This window comes from Mesocricetus auratus, unplaced genomic scaffold, assembly GCF_017639785.1.
Source record: "Mesocricetus auratus isolate SY011 unplaced genomic scaffold, BCM_Maur_2.0 Super-Scaffold_100007, whole genome shotgun sequence".
NCBI lineage: Eukaryota > Metazoa > Chordata > Mammalia > Rodentia > Cricetidae > Mesocricetus > Mesocricetus auratus.
This window is the reverse complement of record NW_024429191.1, coordinates 37,275,690-37,297,123: the sequence shown is the minus strand read 5'-3', so window position 1 is coordinate 37,297,123 and position 21,434 is coordinate 37,275,690. Positions and strand designations below refer to the sequence as shown.

General features: G+C 46.2%; 1 protein-coding gene across 3 annotated transcripts; it reads right to left on the bottom strand.

The window, feature by feature from the left end:
• Positions 1-853: 853 nt before the first annotated feature.
• Positions 854-14,282, bottom strand: Cnot8 (CCR4-NOT transcription complex subunit 8). 3 transcript variants are annotated; one of them, XM_040748699.1, is made up of 8 exons: positions 14,083-14,282; positions 12,734-12,874; positions 9,037-9,243; positions 7,213-7,406; positions 4,852-5,013; positions 3,958-4,102; positions 3,112-3,222; positions 854-2,046 (listed from the first exon to the last, which is right to left on the bottom strand). In XM_040748699.1, exons 3-8 carry the CDS (start codon positions 9,151-9,153, stop codon positions 1,897-1,899), a joined length of 879 nt encoding a protein of 292 aa, XP_040604633.1. In that variant the 5' UTR covers positions 9,154-9,243; positions 12,734-12,874; positions 14,083-14,282; the 3' UTR covers positions 854-1,896. The 3 variants fall into 3 exon arrangements, with proteins under 3 accessions (XP_040604633.1, XP_040604634.1, XP_040604635.1); XM_040748700.1 differs by lacking the exon at positions 12,734-12,874; XM_040748701.1 differs by lacking the exons at positions 7,213-7,406; positions 9,037-9,243; positions 12,734-12,874; positions 14,083-14,282 and adding an exon at positions 5,913-6,644.
• Between the last annotated feature and the right edge of the window lie 7,152 nt (positions 14,283-21,434).

The window sequence follows — 21,434 nt, the reverse complement described above, 5'->3', positions numbered from 1 at the left end:
CGTTGGTAATTTGGAAACACAGGACTCTCACATGCCAGCTATGGCTGGCAAGAGGCTTAAGGTTGCTCAACCTTGCAAACGGAACGGTGGAATCCTAGGTCAGTGGCACACAGGGCTGAACTCTGGTCATCAAAAGTGGTTCTCTTCATCCTCCCCTAGCCCCACCTGCATCAGAGGACACCCACCCCTTTGCACAGGCCTGTGTGTTCATGTGACTGCTCACTCCTCACCTGGGTCCCTCCTAGAACCTCTTCTGTGTAATGCTTAGACAGTCCCGCTTTTCTTCTCAGTGCTTTTGGGCTGTCCTCTAAGAAAAGCTCAGTTAAAAAAATGTTCCAGACCCTGTGTGAGGCCCAATGGCACACCAGGGCACCATTACTGAGAGCCATTCTGCAGCCTTCACCACAGTCCTCATAGATAGGTCAAGTGCAAACCTGCCAGCCAAAGTTCTAGATCTGTCTGGTACAGTAGTGCAAACCTACACGACTTGCTATCAGGAGGACAGCTTGGAGGTCAGGGCCAGCCTATATAACACAAGACCCTGACTAGAAGAATCCTCTAGAAGGGCCCCAATACTTGATTTTTTTTTGCAAACAAACAGAAAAGGCTGGGAAAAAACTCAATTAGGAAGTGTTAAGTTCAAATGCTTTACAGAATTCCACTGAGTCTAACACTATGAGTAGCCAGGGAGAATATAACTAAAGCTAGTCTACTGTCCTAGTAAGGCCCAAGCGCCAGCAGGGTATGAAGGCATGCTCCCTCAATGAGACCATCCTTCCAAGGTTGATTGGTTGTGAGGTAAGCCAATCCTATCACAGATACCAGATCCTAGCTACAAAGACCACACCTCATGCCAGTGGTTAAAAAGCAATCTTTATTTTACAAAATTAAAAACATAAATAATATTTACAAGCATCTTAAATATCAGCTTTAATAGTTGACATTTTGTAATCATTTCAAATTCAGTTTCCCACAAGCTTTTAAAATGTAAGACCACTCCTGCTTCAGTGAGCTGCTGCCATGTGTCTGCATTCCCAAGAAGTTTCTGCTTTCTCAAAATTGTACTTTCTGTAGTCATTTTTCAAAAGAGTACTTCCAAAATGCCTAACCTTAAAAAAGATCATCGGCTTCTGACAGAGCTGTGGGATGACTCCCAGAGGCCTGAGGTGAAGTCCCTTACCACCCTGCTCACAAGTGGCTCCTGTGACTTCCTAACATTCCCGAGCTCAGCGTTACCACCTCTTGACATCTCAGACTTGCTAAATAAAAGCAAGTGAATGGAAGCTAAGAGAACACAGGTGATTGAGACCACCCTGCTGAGAACAAAATGGACTTGGAACATGATCTAGTCTAGGGCAGTTCATCTGAAAACTAAGATGACCTGAGGTGAGACTCAGCTGCCAGCTTAACGCCACAAAAAGGAGACCGGGAACTCTCCAGGTTTCAGCTCGGCAATTATTGACTGGAACAGTCAGGACTGCTCTGTCCTGGAAAACTCTGACAGGCAGGGCAGAGCCTGCTACTGCAGACCTACTTCCCAAGAACATACACCATGTTCCCTGGCGGCCTCAGCTCATCTGAGAATCTTCAGCAGAGCAGCAAAGCCAAAAGAAAAAAGAATGACAACACGTAAGAGTCATATACATTTTACTAGTTTGTTTCAGACATCCTGGAGGTTTAAAAAGGTGTCCATGGAACCATGGATGCTGGTGGCAGGAGGCAGCAGAGGGACGTGGGCATGAGGAAAAGGAAGACTTGTTTACAAATTCAGAGCAAACCCCTTTCTTCTGGATCTAAAATAAAGGCATCTTTAAACAGAAACCCAAAGTCTCTGCTTGGAGCAGATGCAAGTCAATGGCTGGGGCGGATGGCACAGACGGCACGGTGCACACGCTATCATTGCTGCATGTTGTTGATCATGGCCAGGATGCTCATCTTCTCCTGGGCAGAGTCCACATCCTCATTCTGCTTCTGAGCCACTCCTGTGCCCAGGCCATAGAGGCGCCCACAGTACTTGGCATCATCAATACTGTCCTCAAAGAATAGCTGCAGAACAGGACAGAACCAGCTGAGAATGGGGCCAGGAGTCATGCCACCTCCCAGCTTCTTATGCCCTGACACTCAGCAGACTGGACACTAACTCAGCAGTGACACCAAACATCTCCCACACATGCTTTACCTATTCCTTTATCTACATCGGGGCTCTGCTTCCTCAACAGATACGGCATTCCTATGATTTGTCACTGCTGGGAACCATGGGCTACTGCCAAGCAAAGCAGCGATTCAGAGCTCAGGCTTGCCAAGTCATTTCAACTTCATGCCATCATGGTTTCTTATCCATAAAAAGTCAGGAAAGCCAGGTGAGAAGCTAAGGCAGGCAGTGACTGAAGAGATCCGACATTGAGCACAGCCCTGGCCAGAAGCACCACCTCTGCTAAGCATAACAAGAAACATCTCCAAGGCATCACCAAATGTGCCAGTTGGCAACCACTGACCTAATACAGTTGTTACTATTAGATCTAAAATGTTCCTAGAAGTCTTTGTGTTGAAGGCTTAGCACCAACTTGTAGGGCTACTAGGAAATAGTAAAAACTTGAGGAGGGGGACTTGAGGTTGTCAGGGCCAGGTCCTGTACTCAGCCTCTTCCTCTGTTCCCAAGCCACCAGAAGATGAACAGACCTCCTTCCAGGCACTAGCACTCTGATGCTCTAGCTTGCTGGAGCAGACAGAGCCAGCCATCTACTGGCTAAAATCTCTCAGTTGTAAACCAAAATAAACTAGTCCTTTGAAGTTGAGGGCCTCAGTTATTTTGTCAAAGCCACAGAAAACAAGTTAAATAAAAACCTGAACTCATAGTAGTGGTTAAAAGCACAAATAAGAATTTGGATTAAAGGCGTGCACCACCACTGCCCAGCTTTCATTGTTAATTTTTCAAAGCATATTGTTCCTCTTCAAACATTTTAGAACTTAAAGGGTAGGTAAATAAACTAAAAGAGAAAAAATTCATTGTTCATTTGAGAAATAATCCTTGGCCCAAGTGGGTAGACTAACAAATGACACTCGTACAGGGAAGCTGCCTGGGAACGCAGAGGCCTCACACTGGCTCATTACCTCTTTCATCCTGAAGAAAGCCATCCCTGTCAGCAGGGAGTCTGAGCCTGCTTGATGCTGCCTTCCAATTCTCTGCAAATCCAACTGATCAGCCACCTCCTGAAGGCCTCCCTAGAGGACGGAAAACAAGAGATGTCACATACTAACACTATTCTGAACTCAAGACTACTCATGAGTTCATTTAGCAGTAGCACAGGCCTTTCATCTAACAAGCCTCAGTAGGTAGACAGTCTTCAGATTTTCACTCTCCTTCCCAAACAATACACGATGTGTATGCAGAGATGAGAAGACAACTTTCCCAAGTCAGTTCTCTCCTACCATACGGCTGCAGAGATCAAACTCTGGTCCACCAAGTTTGGCAGCAGGCACCTTCACCCACCAAACCATCTCACAGGCCCAACATCTTCAACTGTTTTGTTTTTCCAAAGACAGGGTTTCTCTGTGTAGCCCTGGCTGTCCTAGAACTCACTCTGTAGACTAGGCTGGCCTCAAACTCACAGAGATCTGCCTGCCTCTGCCTCCCAAGTGCTGGGATTAAAGGTGTGCAATACCACCATCGGGCCTTCTTAAACATTTAAAAAGTTAAAAAAAAACTCTTGGAGAATGCGAGACAGTGCAGGACTCTCATAACATACTGCACATGGCTTCATGTCACAAACTACTTTGTGAGGTTCTCCAGCCTAAGAGGAAGGCAGCCAACCTCAAGATGCAAGAAACAGGCTACCAACAAAGACAGCTACAGAGGAAGGCCTGAGCCACTCAGCTCACTTGCACCCTCTTTAGAGAAGTCTGGCGGCTCAGACAATGCCGCTGACTGCGAATCTCAAAGGGTACGCTGTCTGTTACCTTAAGATTCTTGCAGCTCTTCATCAGGTATTTCACATCGTAAATGGACGGAAAGAAAAGGTTCAGGATGTGGAAAAACTCATGTTCTTCTTCTGGCAATCGAGAATCGGTAAGCAACTTTACCATGTAGCCAAAATCATAACCACTGCAGGGAAGAAAGCAGCAGCTGTCAGAGGGCAGCTCCAGCCCAGCCTGAAACCACTTGGGATCTACAATGCCACCTGAGGCTGGGCATTTGACCTGATAGTTTGTGAATTTGATTCATCAGAACTGAAAAGTAAGGCTGTAGGGGCCATGGAGAAGATCAGCTAAGAGAGTTCAAATCCCAGCACTCATGTCAGATAGATCGCAAATTCCTGTAACTCGAGCTCCAAAGGGTCCAACATCCTCTTCTGGACTCCCTGGGCACCAGGCACTCGCACACACACACATACACACCAACCTTTAAAAACAAAAAACCCTCCAAAAGTATTGAAAGGCTGTCTGCCATCTGAAGTCCTTAGGAAGGACAACCCCATACCAGGCTGAAAAAACACAGCACCCTCCATCCACCTGGAGTACAGCACTGAAGGATATGGGAAGCAAAGCCTGTGATGTGCTCCAGTGCTCCCTAACACTGATGCATGAGTACCAGTGCTCCCTAACACTGATGCATGAGTACCAGTGCTCCCTAACACTGATGCATGAGTACCAGTGCTCCCTAACACTGATGCATGAGTACCAGTGCTCCCTAACACTGAACAAAGGAGCACCATCGCCACCTCCAGCACTTCTGCCACCAAAGAGCCAGCAGGACTCAAATCAACCAGAATTCAGTTCCTGTCCAGTGCAGCCCAAAGGCAAAAGACAAAAGCTGTGAAGGAAGAGACAGAGGCCACAGTGTCAAGGACTGACCTGTGAAAGGAAAGCCACTTGACGTTGTCACAGAGAACCACTCCCGACGTCATGAGCAGCTCTGCAAAGTGCAGTGTGTCGATCCCTTCCTCCTCATGCTTCTGGAACTGCAGCCCTGAGTTTGCAAGGAGGTCTATGGAATCTTGGGAGTACATATCCTCGCTGAAAAATAAGGTGTCAGTGTGGATGGTGGGTAATGAGACAGAAGCAGGAGAAATATCACCATCATCTTATAATTTGGAACACAGCATCCCTGAAACTCTCTGCAAATCGACAAATCTGTATTTCCTAATTACAGAAGATCTACATCCTCTTACTTGAGCTTTTTTTTTTTTTAAAGCAAACGAATAAACTAGACAGACATGTGTAAGCCACCATTTGAGTGCTGGGATTTGTTTATGTATATGGGTGTTTTGTCTGCATGTACACCTGCACACCAGAAGAGAGCATTCAGACCCCATTTTAGAATGCTGCCACATGGGGGCTGGGAATTGAACTCAGGATTCTCTGGAAGAGTAGCCAGTGCTTTTAACCACTAAGCCTCTATCCAGCCCTCGTTTTTATTTTTTTATTTTTTATTTTTTTATTTTTACGAGACAGGGTTTCTCTGTATTGTTTTGGAGGTTATTGGTCCAGCCCGGCCTCCAACTCACAGAGATCCGCCTGCCTCTGCCTCCCGAGTGTTAGGATTAAAGGCGTGCGCCACCACCGCCCGGCCGTTTTTAAATTTTTAACCATTCATATTTTTACTTCTTTGTACCATTTATAATAGAATTATACAAAACAAACTTAACAGAAAAAAAGCAAGCTTATTCTAAAAATAAATAAAAAGGAGGGGCTAGAGAGGAGGCTCAGTACAGCCTGTGCAGAGGACCCAGATTCAGTTCCCAGCAACCACATGGTGGCTCACAGCCATCTGTAACACCAGTCCTAGGAGATCTGATGCCCTCTTGACTTCTGTGGACACCAAGCATATACATCATGCACAGACATACACGCAGGCAAAACATTCATATACATGAAATTTAAAAACCTTTAAAAAAAAAGAAGAAAATACCTACTGTTGCAGAATATTTGATCCCACTGTGAAAATGTGTCACTGTTTTATTCTCATTGGTTTAATAAAGAGCTGAATGACCAATAGCTAGGCAGGAGAAGATAGGCAGGACTTCCAGGGACAAGAGCTCAGGTGCACGAGGGATTAGCCATCGAGACACAGGAGTAGTGTGTACAGAATGGAGGAGAGGTAAAGAGCCATGTGAGAACACAGATTAATAAAAACGGGCTAATTTAAGAGTCAGTGGGGCAAGCCTAAGCTAAGGCCAAGCTTTCATATTAAGTCTCTGTCATTATTTGGGACCTAGCAGTCCAAAGAAAGTCTGACAAGACTTACTACACTCTACTTAGATCTTTTTCCAGTTTTCTAAGTAGTCCTGGATGTCCTGGAACTGATTATATAGACCAGGATAGCCTTGAACCTACAGAGATCTGCCTGCCTCTGCCTCCTGAGTGCTGGGATGAAAAGTGTGTAAGGTGACAGCCTATCTTTTGCCAACTTTTAACTGGGTTGTTTCCCTTCTACGGTAGTAGGGAATAAACTCATGGCCTCAGATATACTATTTGAGTGCTATTCCACTAAGCTACACAACAGCCTGGAATTTTTTTTTTTAAGGATAAATTGCAAGAGTTCTTTAAAGAAAACTAAGCTTCTAGACATTGTGGCTTATGCCTATAGTCCCAGCACTCTGGAGGCAGAGGCAGGCAGACTTCTGCAGGTCTGAGGCCAGTCTGGTCTACATAACAAGTTCCAGGACAGCCAGGGCTATATAGAGATCCTGTCTTTAAAAAAAAAAGAAGGAAGGAAGGGAAGAGAAAGAAAGAAAACTTCTTGCCGGGCGGTGGTGGCGCACGCCTTTAATCCCAGCACTTGGGAGGCAGAGGCAGGCGGATCTCTGTGAGTTCGAGGCCGGGCTGGACCGATAGCCTCCGAAACAATACAGAGAAACCCTGTCTCGTAAAAACCAAAAAAAAAAAAAAAGAAAGAAAGAAAGAAAGAAAACTTCTTGACTGTTCTTATGCCTATGTATGCTCAATATACTAAAAATATAATTAGCCTGTGGTAGGTAGCACATACCTTTAATCCCAACATTCTGGATTCTGGAGTCAGAGACTGGTAGATTTCTGAGTTCAAGGTCAGCCTGGTCTATATAGCAAATTCGAGGACAGCCAGAGATACATAATAATGACCCTGTCTCTCCCTTCTCCAAAAAAAGCTATGATTAGTAAAACCTATGGAAATCAGTTCAGTCCACTCAAATATAGCCATCTATGAATAGCAGTGAGGGGTCTCAAGACACTTACGTCAGGTTGAACTTGAAGTTGAACTGCCAAGTGTTGATTCCAGAAGGGTATTCCCCTTTCTCGTTTGTGAATGTAAGGCCCAGCTGGATGATTTTTAGAAGGTCAACATTGCACCGCAAAAGCTGATACTGGTAATCTATGGAACTTCGAAATTCACCAATTGGTCGTACCACAACACCTGGAAACTCTGTGTCCTAGGAACAAAAGCCTCTCACCATTAGGTCTCACCAGACAGTGGGTACTGGGCTAGCAACTCATGAGCAAAATTGCTCTTCAGTTGATAGAAGCCTCAGGATAAACTCCCAAGAACTAGAACACAACCAGACACAAGGTACTGAAGGCAGGTGTGAAATTGGGCAGGAACTTTTTTTAAAAAGTTTTTTGGTTTTTGTTTTTTTTTAATATTTTATTTATTATGTATACAATCCTCTGCCTGCATACCAGCAGAGGGTATCAGAGCTCATTCAAGGTGGTTGTGAGCCACCATGTGGTTGCTGGGAATTGAACTCAGGGCCTTTGGAAGAACAATCAGTGCTCTTAACCGCTGAGCCATCTCTCCAGCCCCAGAAACTTTTTTAATACTTTTTATTTTATGTGCATTGGTGTTTTGCCTGCATATATGCCTGTGTGAGGGTGTTGGAGTCTCTCGAAGTGGAGTTACAGACAGTTAAACTGTCATGTGGGCGCTGGGAATTGAATTCAGGTCCTCTGGAAAAGCAACAAGTACTCTCAACTGCTGAGCCATCTCTCCAGCCCCCAGGAAGGAGCTTCTGAGTTAAATAAATACAAATACAGCCAAGTTGGATGTAGTGGCTCACGGGCCCTTTGTTCCTTTACATTAGCTTCTTTGTATGACTTAGACTTAAGTCATGGCTGCTGGCCTGATGCTCAGAGCTTTCATCTTGGTCCAGCCTTAACAAATACAGTCATTCTTTTTCCTGAGTGACTATCTCATTGAAGTCCCTTATGAAGCCCAGACTGACCTAAACTCGCTGGTCTTGAACCCCTGATCTCCCCAAGTGTATTGAACTAATCCATCCATATCCCATCCCCCCTGTCCCAAGTGTCAGGATTGCAGGATCTTAGCCTGATGAGACACCTTGTGAGGCTAGTGCTTCTCATGAGAGAATAGTGAAAGCAGAGTTTGAACAAGCACAGAGTAGAACAGAGAGCCTGCTCACTCAGGGGCTGGTCCAAGACAAGCCTCACCTTCCCAGAGGTCAGCCAGGAAAGTGAGCTACATAGTACCAGATATTCCCACTTGACCCAGAAATGCCAGATATGGAATTTAGCATCTCCTGACTTCTGAGTGCTAGCAACAAAAAGAATGTTTGAATATTTTAAAAATAAAAGCCACACATGTTGGCACATGCCTATAATCCCAGCACTTGGGAGATAAAGCAGGAGAATCAGGAAGTCAAGTCCTGATATCTAGCAAGTCCAAGAGGAGCCTGTGTTCCATGAAACTGTGTCTCCAAATTTAATTAATAAATAAATACTACATGGTGAGATTCACACGTGTGAAGAGACACACCTAGGCAGCGCCACACACGCAGTGGGCACAATGGAACAAATGGATAAACTCCGCTCAGAAGGCAGGAGTAGGAAGATCGGCACAAGCTCCTTTCAAGGCCTGTTTGGGCTACCGAGGACTGCCTATCCAGACCCTAAAATAAACAAAAATAAAATATAAAAGACTATCAAACAGGAGCAGTACAAAACTTGCATCAGAGGCTGTGATCTCCTCAGAGACACTAGCTGCCTTGACTCACAGAAGAAATGCAGATCTGTCAGCCTGACCTTTGGGGATAAGGATCTACTCACCATGGCAATGTAGCTGTAGCTGAGGACAATCTCTCGGATCTTCCTCATCTCCTCCTCAAGATTGCTGGCCCACACCTCACAGATGACCTGACTATTTTCCACAAGTGCCGCAGGCATCCTGAAGACTCGTGAGGAGCCACTGTGAGTTAACTATGTGGGCGAACAAGCCTCCTCCCGTTTGATTTGATCGCCCACACTGGGTCCAATCTAGATTGAAAGATTTTGAAATCATGTAAGTTTAAACTATAGTGTAAGATGCCAACAAAACAAACATCAGAATTGTAATTTAGCCAGATACAGTGACCCAGATATGTGATCCTAACACTCAGGAGGCCAAAGTAGAAGGATGGAGAGATTTAGACTAGCCCAGACTACCTACTGAGTCCACTCAAGGTTAACCAGGGTTACATAGCAAGACCCTGTCTCAAAACAAACACGAGGGGTGGTGGTGGCCCACACTTTTAATCTCAGCATTTGAGAGGCAGAGTTTAAAGCCAGCCTGGTCTCCAGAAGAGTTCTAGGACAGCCAAGGCTGTTATACAAAGATATCCTGTCTCAAAACACCAAACACCCCCCCCCAAAACAAACACACACACAAACCTGAGTTTTACCATAACTTCAATGACACAGTAAGTACATTCAGCCTTCACTACCTGTGGAGTGTTTACACTTGCCTTTATCAAGTTTGTTCTCTCAATACAAAGAAAGGCCCTACTTACTAACCTGAACCCTTAACAGTGACATTAAAAATGGGAAGTTATGTGGGATATGATGGCACATAACTTTAATCTCAGCACTCGGGAGGTAGAGGCAGATGGTTCTCTATGAGTTCAAGGCAAGCCTGGTCTACAAAGTGAGTTGTGGGACAGTCAGAGCTACAACGGGGGGGGTAACTAGTGTGTGCATACATGTCTGTGTGAGTGCAGCCAGACGAGGGCATCAAATCCCCTGGAACTGTACTTAGAGATGGTTGTGAACCACCATATGGGTGCTGGAAACCAAACCTGAATTTTCTGCAAGAGCTGCAAATGCTCTTGGCTGCTCAGCCATCTCTGCAGCTCTGTGAGGTCTACTTTTTAAGACATAATAAAGAAGCTAAGCACTAACTCCACAATAACTCCACAATAAGAACAGGGTCGTGGGACTGGAGTTGAACACTAGTTAATGCTCTTGCAGAGGATCCAGGTTCAGTTCCTAGTACCCAAATGGTAGTTTACATCCATCTGTAATTCCAGGGCCGGGGGTCTGATGCCCTCTTCTGGCATCCACGTGCACTAGATCAACACATGGTAAAGATATTCTGCAGCCAAACATTCATATACATAAAGTGAAATACTTCCAAGAAGAACAGAGGGTGGCAAGTAAAATAATTCAAGCAGGAGCTGGCCAGTGATGTATACCACAGGACAAAGTACTCAGCTGGGTCAATACAATTTGAGCTCGGAATAACACTGTCACTACAGCAAACCAACATAGAGCTCATGTTTACAAAACAACCTCAAGCTGATCCTCTACCAAAACACACACACAAACACACACATCCCACAAGGGCTCTGGCATTAACTTGGAAAGTTAAACACAAGTTAGTGGAGTGGGGTTATACATAATGGCATAAAAGCTTCCTTTCTTTTTTTAAGATTTATTTTTATTATTTGTCTGCATCTCTGTTCCATATGTGTGCTTCCTGTCCTAGGAGGCTAGGTAAGCCTACCTGTGGTTGCTGGAATTCAAACCTGGGTCTTTCACAAGTGCCCTTAGTCATTGAGTCAACTCTACAGCCCATAAAAGCTTCCTTTTTAAGTAAACCCACTGTACGGATCCTCCACACAGTATATAACGGTGAGCTCTAGTGCTCATGGGCAAAAAAAAAATCAGTAACTACATGAATTTGAGGGGTTTCTAACGGCCAGAACAAGGGAAGTCCTTGTTTTCTACCTCAGAACTGACAGGTGCAGTAGAGACTCCAGAAGAGAGCGGGGGTCTTTACAGGGTTTCTCTGTGCAGCCTTGGCTGTCCTGGACTGGCTCTTAAATCCACCTGTCTCTGCCTCCTGAGTGCTGGGATTAAAGGCATGTGCCACTACCACCCAGCTGAGGATCGTTCTTAATGCTGTCTACTTCTTACTAGACCTTTCATTCAAGGCAGTCCACACTTTATAGATGCTTCCTTGAAACTAAAAACTTAGTGACTGTGGCAGCTCCCAACATACACACATGTGGCAGTTACTTCTTAGAGACACAATACACCTATCCTGTTTTTGTTCTATTAATGAAGGCCTGCAAGTGAACTAACAAAGGACAGGAAAGAGGCATATTCACAATGAATGTCCAGTAAATTCAACTTTCTGACAAAACTGAGAAAATGTTTGCTCAACAGGTACCCAGGCTGGCCTCTACGCTTGTAACAACCAATCCTGTCTCTCCCTCCCAAGTACTGCAGCTACAGTCATGAGCTCCTTCATCTGGCTCCTGAAGTCACTTTACATGCCCAGTTACTGTGAAACAGGTGCCACAACCTTGTTTCCCATAAACTACAGAAGGTAAGTGGTGTCACTCCTAAACTTTTAAAAGATATTTCCATTAATTAAAGCAAAAGGGACACAAGCATAAAGAAACAAACAGACTGCCTCAAGGTGTTTAAAAGGGAATGTGTCTTAGGATGTCAATCACTTTCAAAGCTACTGCCACATTATCTGCTAAAGGAGGACCACACAGGAGTAGACACCAACAAAGACCCACAAGACATTCCCACAGCAAACCTTCCCCTAGCAGATCTGTGGGAATATGAGTAGCAGACTCCAGCCCAGATGAACCAGGAGGAGAGTGGTGGCTCATGCCTCAGGAGACCACCCTGTGCTGAGGCATCACAAGTTCCAGACCAGCCTTGGCTTTGGACCCTGTCATTCACAGTCAGATCCACAGGAATTCTAGACATACATTTAACTGAGCAGGTGAACTTCCTGGGCATAAAGGCTGCTGGGGAGAGAGAAAACAGCAACCCAGCAGAGACCAAGGGCATCCACTTTCCAGCCAGGGAGCCCAGGCTCCAAGAAACAGGACAGACTTCTCTTTTTCAGCCTTTCCCTCGTATCTCAGAGCAGAACTGAGTCTGTTTCCAAGTACAGTTAGTATAACACAACCCCTAAAGTACAGTAACAAATTTCGCAACTCAAAGAAAAACTAGCATCCTAGCTGAATATACTCGGAAATAATACGGTGATCCTGCACTCAGGAGGCTGAGGGAGGGTCATCATGGTTTATTTTTTTGACACAAATATCTCTAGGCAGTCATGGCTGTGCTGGAACTCACTCTGTAAACCAAACTGGCCTTTAACTCAGAGAGATCTACCTGCCTCTGCCTCTAAGTGCTGAGGTCAAAGGTGTCCCCCACCACAACTGGCTAAGACCTGTTTCTAAAAGAAAAGAAAACAAAAAAGACCAGCTTGGTGGTAAAGGCACTCGCTGCCAAGCCTAACAACTTAAGTTTGAGCCCTAATCTCACTTGATATAAGACCTTAACCCCAGCTTATCATGACTTCCACGTGGGCAACTTGGCACATATGTGCATACAATAATAGTTACTATTATAAGCTGTATACAATAATATCATATAGCTTAAAGGAAAAGATATAATAAAAATATAATAGTTTAAAGGAGAAGAATGGGGGCTGGAATGATGGCTTAGAAGTTAAGCGCACTTGCTGCTCTTCCAGAAGACCAGAGTTTGGATCTGAGTTGGCTCACAACTGTCTGTAACTCCAGCTTCGGAGAATGTTGACACCTCTTCTGCCTGCTTTTGACACCAACACACTTGTGTGACATACATCCACAGAGACACACTGAAATAAAATTAATAAAAATTAATCTCTAATAAAATTATTCTTCAAAATTCCTTAGGGAGGTTCGGACGTTGAGTCTGCATTCTTTTAATATTTCTTAAAAGTTTGATTTTATGTGTATCTTGCCTGCATGCATAGTTATGCGCACCATATGCATGCCTGGTGCGATGGATCCCCTAAACTGGAGTTACAGACAGCTGTGAGCTGCCATGTGGGTGCTGGGGATCAAACCCGGATCCTCTAGAGGAGCAGCCAGTGCTCTTAACCGCTGAGCCGCCTCTTAGCCCAGCCTGCATTATTCTTTAAATGTTTGTTTTTATTCCTTTCGTTTATGGGAGTGTGGAAGGGGTGTTGTGTGCATGGTAGTGCAGTACTGGCCCGGAAGAGAGTACTGGATACCCTGAGCTAGAGTTATAGGCGTTGTGACCCACTTGATACAGTTACTGGGTGCCTAACCCATCCTCTGCATGAGCAGAATTCGCTTTTAGCAGCTGAGCGATCTCTCCAACCCCTTAAAGCAAAAATTTTGATCCCATACAATGTTTGTCTCGTTAAAACTTGATCCCCACACCAGCTACATTTGAAACTGCAAAAAGAAAAGGAGTTCACAGACAGACACCTCTCTGCCCTGTGCAGGCTGCAAAGCAATCTGTTCAGACTGCTCCTGATTATCCAAACTTCGAAGCAGGGGTCCCTGTGCATCCAGGTGAGCTATGAAGAGCAAGCAGTGCAAAAGCCAGAAACATGCTCTCCCTGCAGATGGTGCAGATCGTTCAGCTGAGTGTCTCCTGCTCGTCTGCCTGTTTTTGCCAGAGCGGCTGGGAAACAATAAGCTTCACTTCCCTGTTTCAGAAGACTAAACAAAGGCTGTGCCGTGCAAGACCAGCGCAGGAGGAAGCTGCGGCCCGTTAGAAGAAATGGCAACAGGTCCCCTCCGGGGCGTTCCAGGCCACAACCCTGAACTCAGCCGGCGCCCCAACCAGCTTGCTGGTTCTCCCAGGGTGGCCCTACCACGCAAAGCTGCAGCACCCCAAGATCCAAGCAGGGCGGCCTCCAGCCTTCCCTACCACTCCTTAAGGCCTCCAAGCCGAACTCTGGGAATCCGGAGCGCCTTGGCCTCTGCGCCTCAGTGTTCCCGTGTGTAGGATGGGTCGCCACGGAGGCACTTCCGCCCCAGGCTCCTTCCATGAACAACCCAGCCCGCTTACCCTGGCTGGCGGCCCCGCCGAGCGCGGGCTGGCGGCCGAGTCCGGGCAGCAGTGGCCCTTGACCCGGAGCTCTCTTCCCTCTTGCCCCGGATCCGCTCCAGGAACCCAGAGGACCAGTGAGACTCGAGCCCCCGCGCCCAGAGAGGCCGACGATGTGCACCAAACCAGCGGGATGTGCCGCTCTACCCTTCGGCCCGTCCGACTCGCCTACTCTCCCGCGTCACTCCAGGCGGGCACGCGCCCGCCCGCCTGTCCCCGCTCCGCCCCAAGTACGCGCTCAGGTGACTCGCCCGCCTCTCTGCGCAGGCGCAGAATGAGGGGGCTGGGCGGTGTCGGAGGACGCGTGCGCAGAACGAAGTGTGACGTGCATCCTCAGACGGCAGACAACTTTCTGTGCCTCATCTTTTACGACCTCAGCTGGGTTCTGGGGTGTCCCGAGTCGCACCGCGGGGAAAGACAGAATATAAAGATGGCCACGAGGGCGTGGCCACTCTGACCAAGCCTCCAGTCAAGACGCCCTTCTTAATGTCAGGGCGCATTACGACTACTGATGGCGCAGGGCACGTGGGGTGTCCTGACCCCTCGATTGCTCGCCCTAGATTTCTCATTCACATAATATCCACTCGCGGAACCCCTTCTGGGGAACCATTAGCTGGGGGTGGGGAGCGCCACCAAACCGAGTCGTGACTGAGGTTAGCTGAGCACGGCCTCCCGGGACCTGGCTGGAGCATTGCCATGGCAACCGGATGGCCTGTGCAGTGCAGCATTCGGGCGGGCCTGCGCGGTCGGCTCTTAGCGCTGCGGGGGAGTGCAGAATGGGAAAGACGACCAGAGTCCTCCATCCACTGTCCCGCTGGGGACAGGTCTCTGGTGGCAACGAGGCCACGCTGGGATGCACCGTCGCCTCGTGCTCTCTCCCCCGAGAGGCAAGAAGACTGAGGCCTCGCAGGAGCCCTACCCCTTCTCCGAGAGGAAGAGGGGGGAGCCTAGTGCAGCTCCTGCCTCCATTCCAGGTGCTTCCTCTTCTAGGGGCTGTAGGTAAGCATACAGCAGGTGTCTCCCTTCTGACGTCCCGTCTCCTAGTCACTCTGCCCTTTTCATTTTAAATTTTTGTTCCTGAAGAGGTTCCCAAATACGACTTTCTGGCTTTTCAAACGGGATTGCCGAAAGTTATTCTCCAGAGAAGTGAAATCCCACAGCCAGCCTTTGGGGTAGAAGTGTCAAGGACAGTTTCTGAACCTCAGACTTTGCTTCTCCTCTCCAGATCTGAAAATGGAGACACGGGTCTCAAGGTTATGAGGGTGAATCCTAGACAGAGCAACAACAGTGGACCCCAATGAGGTGTGAGCAGTTAGTCACTGTATCTGCTGTGGGTCTCTCTGCAACAATGTTGATGGCATTTGCTGCCCAGCCGGCCTCTTTTGAGGTGTGGCAGGTTGTCTAGGCTAGCTAGACACTGCACCCTCTGTCAGTTCGCGTTCAGTGACTGTCTGTGCTATGTTCACCTACTTGTAATTAAATTAGATGTAAGAGAGGGTGGCTCTATCATGTGTTAGTCATGTGAGGAGCTGCCTTTGAAATTCTTGGAATTTTTTTCTTGCCACAAATAGGCCTGGTGTGCACAGAAAGAGTTGAATAGAAAACACCCTGTTTGCCCCACACCCTTCACCTAGAGCTTCTCACAGAACACCAGTTGTATTTCAGGAGGCATTGGAATGGAGCGTCTGCACTTAATGACTTCCAAACTGCAAAGGAGAAAAAGTAACGTTTAAACACATTGCTTCAACCGGAAAAGCATAGTTTTGAAAATACAGAAAAACATTGGTTATAACATGGATCTTAAAAGCAGATGCGCCCAGTGGTGTTAGTGTACGCCTTTAATCACAGCACTTGAGAGGCAGTGGCAGGAGGATCTCAATAAGTTCGAGGCCAGCCTGGTCTACAAATCAAGTTCCAGGACCATCCCACAGAGAAACCCTGTCTCAAAAAAAAAAAAAAAAAGAGCAGATGATAGCTCTCCATGTCCAGCCTGTTACCCCCTAAACAAAGGTATACACTTCTTTTAAAAATGCACACTATGAGAGAAACCCTGTCTCGAAAAAAAAAAAAAAAGCACACTATGTGTAAGAAAATAAGATCTAAAATACATTTGAGTTTGAAGTATCTTGAATATGGACAAACAACTCCAGGTTACTACTAAGTCAGCTGTCACTCAGGGTCTGTCACTTTATATTAACTTGCCCTTATAATTTTGGTTGTGAGCCTAGCCTTTAACGGCTGAGCCATCTCTCCAGCCCTTAATCTGCCCTTAATTAGAGTCAGTACGTAGAAACTGGTTTTGGCCACAAGAGGGCTAAAAACTGGGTTAAGGAAGCAGTGGTTTGCTGAGCAGTGGGGGCACTTGCTCAGCACTTGGAAGGCAGAGGCAGGTGGATCTCTGAGTTCTGCACCAGCCTGGTCTACAAAGAGAGTTCCAGGACAGCCAGGGCCACACAGAGAAACCCTGTCTCAAAAAACAGACAAAAGAAGTGGTAGTTCATACCTACGACCCCAGAGCATGGGAAACTGAGTCCAGAGGATTGCCAAAAGTTGTAGACCAGTCTGGTCTACCTAGTGAGTTCTAGGCCTGCCAGGGCTATACAGGAGATATTGTCTCAAAAGTAAATAAATAAATAAATAAATAGGGACTGGAGAGATGGCTCAGTGATTAAGAGCATCGGTTGCTCTTCCAGAGGACTTAGGTTCAATTCCCAGCACCCACATGGCAGCTCATAACAGCCTATAACTCCAGTTTCAGGGGATCTGACACCCTCACACAGGCATACATACATATAGGCAAAACTTCAATGTACACTAAAATAAATAAATCTTTTAAAAAATCGTTTAAATAAATGTTTTGAGTAAATATAAAAACAGGTTCAAGATCAGTGAGATGGCTTAATGGAGAAAGCCCTTTCTGGCCCCAAGGCATGAGTCAAATCCCCAGGACTCAGATTCTGACTTTCACACATGAGCCAAGATTTATACACATGCAAATAAATAAATGTTACTGGAAAAATTAAAAGCAGTTTAAGATTCTGGCATCCTGCCTTCACTAACATCTGTCTCCTTTGTTGTAAATTTGAGTCTGATTTCTATATAACTGCACATAGGCATGCTTACAATTCCAGGAGGGTCTGTCCAGACCAAGCCTCACCAAACCCCTCCCTAGATAAGGACCAACCACACTTCACCAAGAATGCTTCATTACCCAAGCCTCTCACCCAGACCCAGTCCTCTGTTTAACCCTAAAGCTCTCTCTGGTCAGTGCCCTCAAAGATGGGGGAAATGTTTACCTCCCATATTCCCAAAATGGCTATTTTAACTAAACTCCCTTTTTGCCTCTAGATATATGCACGTTTCGTTCTAAGTATCTGAGCATTTTAATTGCAGCCAACAAAAGACTTGCTGTGTAACAATTTCCGGTTTCACCAACAAACACCTTGTCCCTGAGCCAGAGCCACAGTGCCAAGTTCACTCTTAAAAAACCACTATTAAGGGCTGGAGAGATGGCTCAGAGGTTAAGAGCATTGACTGCTCTTCCAGGGGTCCTGAGTTCAATTCCCAGCAACCACATGATGGCTCACAACCATCTACAATTCAATCTGGTGCCCTCTTCTGGCATGTAGGTAGAACACTGTATATGTAATAAATAAATAAATCTTTAAAAAAAAACCACTATTAAATTTGTTTTATCTGTATTAGATTTTCCCTTTACCTTAGAATCTACTAAAATAACATTTCAAATCCCCTTATACTAATCAGAGACCTTTAAACTTCAAATCCTGGCCTAGATGTGGTGATGCATGCTGGTAATCTCAGCACTCAGGAGGGAGGCAGAGGCAAAAGAATTGCCACATCTTCAGCCAGCCTGGGCTACATAGTAAGACCCTCTCTCAAAAGACACAGGTTAATATCAAAGGTGTTCCAACTATGCATCCTCTGATTTCATAGAAAGGAATAGACAGCTTGACTAAGGGGCTTGCCTCCAGAAGCTCCTGACTCCTCACCCAGGATGAAGAGCTCATCCAGGAAGCTTTGCTTATGGAACCTTTGCTGTGATCATGGACTCAGGCTGACACTGGTGAATGAAACAGACACTGATGAACAGGTAAACACGAATTCAAGTAAGAAAGAGTGGTGTATGGCACACACTTCTAATGTCAGTGCTTGGGAGGTAGAGGCAGGAGGATGGATCTCTGTGAGCTTGCAGTCAGCCTGGTGAACATAGCAAGTCCTAGGCCAGCCAGAGTTACATAGTGAATGAGACCCTGTCTCAAAAAAAAAAAAAAAAAAGAGAGAGAAAAAAGGAATGTCAGTGTGGTGATGCACCTGTACCCTAGCACCCAAAAGTCTGAGGAAGGAGGATCAGGGCTGCCTTTGGCTACATACTGATTTCTAGGCCAGCCTGTACTATATAAGACTTCATCTCAAATATATATAAGTGATTCTGAGAAATTGTAATAGCTATCATGAAAGAGCCCAAGAGATGATCCAGAAGAATATACTGGGGCAGGTGGGAGCCAAAAGCAGGTATCCTCACAGGCAGGAAAGAAGGCCTCGCTGAGAAGGTGAAATTTAAACAGAAAGGAGAGAAATGAGGAGTTGGGCAAGCATATTTCAAGCAGAGGCTAAGAGATGAGTTTTTTGAGAAGAGATAATGTAAGGCTGGATAGCTGCAAAGAGATGAACCAGGAAGCTGCAGCACAGGACAAGAAGAGGCAGGCCTGGGAGGCTGGGTTCCCATGTCGGGACACCCTGGAATTCTCTCTCTGCACGAGAACTCATCACAAGATGGTTTCTCATAGCACAGCCTAGCTTCAAATGTGAGCTCCTGGCTGCATGCTGGTAGAGGCCAGCCTGGACTACAGAGCGAGTTCCAGGACAGCCTCCAAAACAATACAGAGAAACCCTGTCTCGAAAAACAAGAAGAAGAAGAGGAGGAGGAGGAGGCAAGTGAAAGGGAAATTTGCCTATTGAACTCTTGTCACCTCTGAAACTTTCCTTGTCCTCTATTCACACAGCAAACCCAGTCTCCAATATTGTAACAACAACAAAAACAATAACTCCTGGATTTAAACGATTTTTAAATTGTGTGTGTGTGTGTGTGTCCCTGTGAATGCAGGTTCCTGCAGAAGCCAGAGGGGTTGTGTCCCCTGGAACAAAAGTAGAGACGATTGTGAGCAGCTATACATGGGTGCTGGGGCCTCTGGAAGAACAGTGTGGCTCTTAACCCTGAGCTGTGTCTCCAACTCCCGATTCACTCTCATGTGAGCAACACTTACAACCTTCCTTTGAACTGTGATGATCTATGTTCTAGTAGCAGTGGGAGCCCAGAGCCTTCAGAATTTCACAGATGTTTCCAACCACAGAAAGAACAAGAGGCATAAGAGTGGGTGAGAACAGGAGAAACATCCTGGGTGGGGCTGGGGTGCTGTAGAAGCACAGATGAGAGGAAGTTCCTGTGCATATTTGTAAGTGAACGTGAAAGTTTGCCCATGGCAACAACACTTAGAGAAGTAGAAGATGAAATCAGGAAGGGACCAAAGTAAGTTTAGGTGGCGCTGGAATTCAAGGCCTCTATCATGGTAAGCAGGTATCCTACCCATTGAACTACACTGTCAGTGCCTGGACCCTGGCCATTAAGGAACCACATCTGATCAGTGCACACATCTACCTAAAGAATGGAGGGAAATATATTGGTGTCTCTCAGAAATGAGGAAAACTCTAAATAAGTTGTACCCAATCATGTAGCTAATGTTTCACTGAGCCCTGATTTAATGCAACAAACTGGTTCAAGAAAAATATAACTAAGACATGGGATTTTGTTGGCTAAATAATGTGTGATACATCCATACATTAGCTTTGTGAGACAGTCTGATTGGGTAACCCTGGCTTCTCTCCAGTGATCAGTCCTCCTTCCTCTACTGAATGCTGGGGTCACAAGCAAGCACCACTGTATCAGCAAACACAGCAACTCTTCAGTCTACTTGTTGGAAAACTCCACATTCAAATGTAAAAAAATGAAGATGTAAACCGGGCGCTGGTGGCGCACGCCTTTAATCCTAGCACTCAGGAGGCAGAGGCAGGCAGATCTCTATGAGTTCGAAGATAGCCTAATCTACAGAGCGAGTTCCAGGACAACCTCCAATACAGAGAAACCCTGTCTCGAAAAACCAAGGGAAAAAAATGTAATCCCAGCACTGGGGAAGGAAGAGGCCTGAGGACTGGGGTCAAGGTCATCCTCTACAGTTGGAGTTCCAGGCCAGTCTGGCTTACCTGAGGTCCTGTCTCAAAAAAATAAATAAATAGGGCTGAAGAGATGGCTCAACTTTTACTGTTTTTGCCAAGTCCATTCAGTTCCAAACACCCCAATCAGGCAGCTAACCACTGCCTGTAACTCCAGCTCTCTGAATGCCCCTGTACCCACGTGTGTACATTCCCACAAACAGACTTGCACATATTTTTAAGGCAATATTAAAATATAATGATGGACAGGGAAATGTGCTCTGCTTGTGAATGGGGTTTGCAGAGTCCAGGCCTGGCACAAATGAATCCATGTTCTACCCCAACTCTGAACACACCAACTCTGTTACATGCCTATAATCTCACCACCATTGGAAGTCAGGGGAATCAGGAACTAAAGGTCATCGCTGATAGGTGAGTCAAAGCCAGCCCAGCTACATGAGGACCTGTCTCTCAGAAAATTGAGGAAATGGGGCTGGAAAGATAGCTCTTGTGGAAGACCAGAATTCAGTTCCCAGCATCCACATGGGGCAGCTCACAACAGCCTGTAAATCCAGTTCTGGGGGAGCAGACAACCTCCAGTGGCCTCCTGGGGTACTTGCAGCCAAGCGCTTCACACACAGACAAGCCAGCACACAGGTATATAGGTAAGTTTTTAAAAAGAAGTGAAGACTCGGGAGGCAGAAGCAGGAGGATCTTTGTGAGTTCAGGGCCAGCCTGGTCTACATAGCCCGTCCAGGACAGCTAGCACTGTTACACAGAGAAACCCTGTCTGGAAAAACAAAATAAGCACTCAGGAGGCAGAGGCAGGCAAGTCTCTGTGAGTTCAAGACCAGTCTACAAGAACTAGTTCCAGGACAGCCTCCAAAGCTACAGAGAAACCCTGTCTCCAAAAGAGAGAGAGAGAGAGAGAGAGAGAGAGAGAGAGAGAGAGAGAGAGAGAGAGAGAGAGAGAGAGAGAGAGAGAGAGAGAGAGAGAGAGAGAGAGAGAGAGAGAGAGAGAGAGAGAGAGAGAGAGAGAGAGAGAGAGAGAGAGAGAGAGAGAGAGAGAGAGAGAGAGAGAGAGA

Coding starts and splice junctions, on each gene's coding strand:
- Cnot8 (XM_040748699.1), bottom strand. CDS start 9,153: ATGCCTGCGGCACTTGTGGAAAATAGTCAGGTCATCTGTGAGGTGTGG. Junction 7,407..9,036: donor GCTACAGCTACATTGCCATG/GTGAGTAGATCC, acceptor TTTTGTTCCTAG/GACACAGAGTTTCCAGGTGT. Junction 2,047..3,111: donor CTTTCTTCAGGATGAAAGAG/GTAATGAGCCAG, acceptor CCTGTTCTGCAG/CTATTCTTTGAGGACAGTAT.